Genomic DNA, 4,500 nt, shown 5'->3' on the forward strand with positions numbered 1-4,500 from the left:
GTCTGCCTTTGACTCAGGTCATGATCCCTGCGTCCTGGGATCAAGCCCCACAGCCAGGTCCCTGCTCGGCATGGAGCCTGCTTCTCCCTCTTCCTCTGCCCTCCACTCCCTTTGCTTGTGCCCGCTCTCTCTCTCTCTGTCTGTCAAATGAATAAATAAAATATTTTTTAAAAAAGAAATACACTCAATAAGAGTTTCTGAACTCTAAAGATTCAATAACAATCAGCTACAACCTCAAAATGTTTCATTTTATAAAAGCAGAATCTATTGGATTATTGTTGGTTGGAAATAGCTTAAGAGAAAGAAAAAATCCTCCTTATATATTCAGAAAATAGAACATAAGATAACATCAACAATATTCCAAACAAACATAATAGAATGTTACCCATCAGTTCATTCAGTCCTATGCAATTAATTCTTGTTCTCTTGGATCTTGGGTTAACAGTCTCATGAAGCTATCATCTATTGACTGAAAAGAGTCCTGAAAATCACCACTCAACCCACTGGAATAATCTGAAAGTTACCCCAAGAGTCTATTCTTTGAAGTTTGAAGTACCTGGTGTAGGCCTTCTCCACAAGCTCTGGCTGGGTCCTTTTCTACTGAAGACAAAACTCTGGCCTGTTGCTAATTGCAGAGCTTTCATGAATGTATCAAAAAACTATCTATTGTTTTAAGATATTTAAGCTAATGTAAGAGTGTTACATTAATCTTAAATGTCCATTGTTAATTTTACTTACACCATTCAAATATAAAAGTCTAATGAAAGTTCATAATACATATAATGCAACTGACAAGTAAATTCGGTTGTTTCCATGATAAGCAAAACAAGATAATAAAACTATTACCAAAAAAAAATGTTTTAAAAAAATGTCTCTAAGGATGATGATATAGCCTATACACAAGGACAGTGAATGTTACATCTATTGTATACAAATCAATAAGCATAATTTTTACAGTGAAAACAATACTGGTATATAACATAATAATCATGGGAAATAATTTACATAATATACCAAGAAAACACCAACACTATACCATGAATATCAAGGAAAGAGATTCAGTGAATCTGGAGCAGGCTTAGAAATCTGTTTATAAAATTCCACAGTGAAGGCTGAGTGCAGTTGAAAACTACCATCTTTCCACAACCCTCAGTTTGTTGCGGAAAAGGAGGTGGGTGGGGAGATGGGCATTGAGGAGGGCACGTGATGTGATGAGCACTGGGTGTAATATGCAACTAATGAATCATTGAACATTATATCAAAAACTAATGATGTACTATGCATTGGCTAATTGAATTTAAATAAAAAATAAAAAATAAATAAATAAAATGAATTTCCACATTCTTAAAAAAAAACTACCATCTTTGCAAATGCTAGATGAAAATTAAATTTTCCAAAACTTTGTCAATTTGTAGAAGGAAACACATATAAGTTTAAGGGAGTAAAGTTCACTGGAGGAGACAGACACATAAAGGCATAGTTATCATAAAAGTGTTCTGATTATAGCATATTCTGCCAGAGGGAGCAGAGGAGGCTTAAGGGGTGTTTTGCTCAAAGAATTAATTCTCATTTACAGGGGTTGGATGACTCTCCTGGGCTCCAGTCCCCTTTGAGGTTGCACCTACAGGGAGTTATTTCTCTGGGTACAGCCTGCTGAGCTGGATCCCTCAATGTTTTCTGGGCCAATAGGAAAGCAGCAAGGAGGCAGGACTAGATTCTGAAGGTCAGGATAGACTATTGTGTCTACATAGCAGTGAAATTCTGGTGACTGCATGCCACCTCCATTTCCTCTTTACTCTGACACGTGGGTCCAACAACTTACCAACTTACTCGTAGGCTTCCTGATGTTCATAGCTACCACTCGCCTTTGCACAAGCTTGAGCAAAAAATTCACATAGTATCTGCCTGGCTATCATTGCTGAGTGATTAGGATGGATGCCATTACCCTAACCCTCTAAAAAGTCCAACAATTCTGTAAATGCATGGTAGAAGTCCAGAGTCCTGCTAAATGATAGCAGTCAACCAAGTGCTAGGCCAGAATCACGGACCAAGAACAAAGAGAAGTTCAAAGCCTTGAACCTGGCTGGCTCTGGAGTGGCATGTTTGCTGAATGGTCGAGTTATGGCTGTGCAGATACGAGAGACCTCTGAGTTTGCAGAGCGCTTCAGTAAGAAGGCAGTAAGGACCACAGGGAGTTACTTTATCCATAGTCTGTCCTAACTCCACATCCTTCTTCATAGTTTTAAATATCTGCTTTACATTTTCTCTCTTGTGATGAATAGAAAGCAGTCTTATGATTCTAAAAAAACTATGAGTTCACGGATTTTAAGTATGGGTGTGAAGGTGAGTTTTGTATAAATTTCATTTAATCATTTAATTTGTAAATAGTGGCCTCCAAATTGAGGGTATAACTTTTCATTCATTTAGTCATGTCAGTGTACATCAAATGATATCTGCTTATATAAGATCCTGTGAAGCCAGAAAGAGGACAAAGAGCACCAGTGATATCACAGACCATACAGCCTCAGGTGACAAAAACCTACCACCTAAGTTTCCTTCCAAGACTTTTATTGTTTTAGCTATTTTTAGTTTTAGCTCTATAATGTATTTTGAGATAATTTTTGTGCAAGATGTGAGATACAGGCCTACCTTCATTCTTTTAGATATGGATATTAAGCTTTGTTAGCCCTGTTTTTGAAAGAATACTGTTTTTTAAAATTAATATTATTTAATAACTACAAATGCAATTTTATTAAGTGTTGTCCTTCATTGATCCTATATTTCTCCAAACAGTCTTCAAACTTAAAGGCAACACTATCCTTAAAATGTTGCTACAGGAAATAAAGGCTGTGAAATTTACTGCTTCCTTCATGCATGATGAGCTCAAGAAAAGCATTTAAAATATTTAAAATATCTATCTGCTGGAAATTACTTGTGCAGATTAATATACATTCATGTTTCTCTTGATATCCTATCTATATGGGTCATGCTATTACTCCTAACGATATAGTTTAAACTATACTGTTTTAGTCCAAGAATTCTTATACAAAAAAGTTGCAATCCCCAGATTTCATACTAACGTTTAAAGCATACACATTTGAACTAATTTATTCGTGCCATTGCAGGAAGGCTTTTCTGAGATCCATATTCTGATCCCCTCACATTCCTATACACAAATTAAATGATCCCCTCACATTCATTCTTTAACACCTCAAAAATAGAAATATCTACCTTCTTCCTCATTGGGATCCCAGGAATGGAGCATGCTCACATTTGGGTCTCCATCCCCATTTGCCTCATGTACTTCCTTGCCATCTTGGGGAACTGCACCATCCTCTTTTTCATAAAAACAGAGACCTCTCTGCATGAGCCTATGTATTATTTCCTCTCCATGCTGGCCTTTTCTGACCTGGGACTGTCCATCTCTTCCCTTCCAACCATGCTGAGAATCTTCTTGTTCAATGCCACTGGAATTTCCCCTGATGCCTGTTTTGCCCAGGAGTTCTTCATTCATGGATTCTCAGCTGTGGAGTCATCGGTACTTTTCATCATGTCCATCGATCGCTTGATAGCCATCTACAGTCCTCTCAGATACACCTCCATCCTGACCAGTGCCAGAGTCATTAAAATTGGCCTCGTATTTGCTGCATTATGTATTATGTTTGTCCTCCCTTTCCCCTTTATTCTAAAGAGACTGAAATTCTGTAAGAAAAGCCTTCTATCCCACTCCTACTGCCTCCATTGGGATGTCGTGAAGCTGGCCTGTTCTGACAATAGGGCCAATGTCATCTATGGACTGTTTGTGGCTCTTAACATCTTTATTGTACTTGGTATGCATTTCTGTGTCTTACATGTTGATCTTGAAAATTGTTCTGGGCATTGCCTCACACAAGGGCCGCCTCAAGGTCCTCAACACTTGCATCTCCCATATCTGTGCTGTGTTCATCTTCTATGTGCCTATTGTCACCTTGGCCGCCCTTCACCACTTTGCCAAAAATGCTTCCCCAGTTGTTAAAGTCATCATAACTGATATCTTCCTTCTGGTTCCCCCTCTAATGAATATCATTGTGTACTCTGTGAAGAGTCAGAAGATTAGAAATCGGATCCAGGCAAAACTATGTGAGAAACAAGGTTGATGAGCAATTTCTGCCACAATGAAAGCTCAACTCGGCAATTTCTGAACAGCTATAGAAACCTGAAGATGGTAATGACAGAATAAAGACTGAACACAAAGAGCCACAATGCCTGTACTCAGTGGTCCCATGAAATGTCTAGTTATTGATTTAATTAAGCAGCAACACAATCTAGATTAGATGTTTTAGGAGTCAGGATTGGGGTTCTTGTCTTCTTATAGCTAAGTGTCCCATCTCCTTTCTGATTTTTTTCTCTCTGTGCAACCAGCTATCTATCAATCTTAGCCATAGCAGTGCAGTCCTAATTAGAGTTAAAAGATTTTTAAAGTATCATTCTAAACAAAAATAGAAAAAAGTAAAATAACAT

At 37.8% G+C, this 4,500-nt stretch overlaps 1 protein-coding gene across 1 annotated transcript; it reads left to right on the forward strand.

Moving 5' to 3' along the window:
* Positions 1-3,181: 3,181 nt before the first annotated feature.
* Positions 3,182-4,136, forward strand: LOC116646267 (olfactory receptor 51A7-like). Its single transcript, XM_032426853.1, is given in 2 exon segments — positions 3,182-3,808; positions 3,810-4,136. Coding segments are annotated over 2 exon segments (954 nt in total).
* The last annotated feature ends 364 nt before the right edge of the window (positions 4,137-4,500 follow it).

This window comes from Phoca vitulina, unplaced genomic scaffold (genome assembly GCF_004348235.1).
Source record: "Phoca vitulina isolate PV1807 unplaced genomic scaffold, GSC_HSeal_1.0 scaffold36, whole genome shotgun sequence".
In the NCBI taxonomy this organism is placed as follows: Eukaryota; Metazoa; Chordata; class Mammalia; order Carnivora; family Phocidae; genus Phoca; species Phoca vitulina.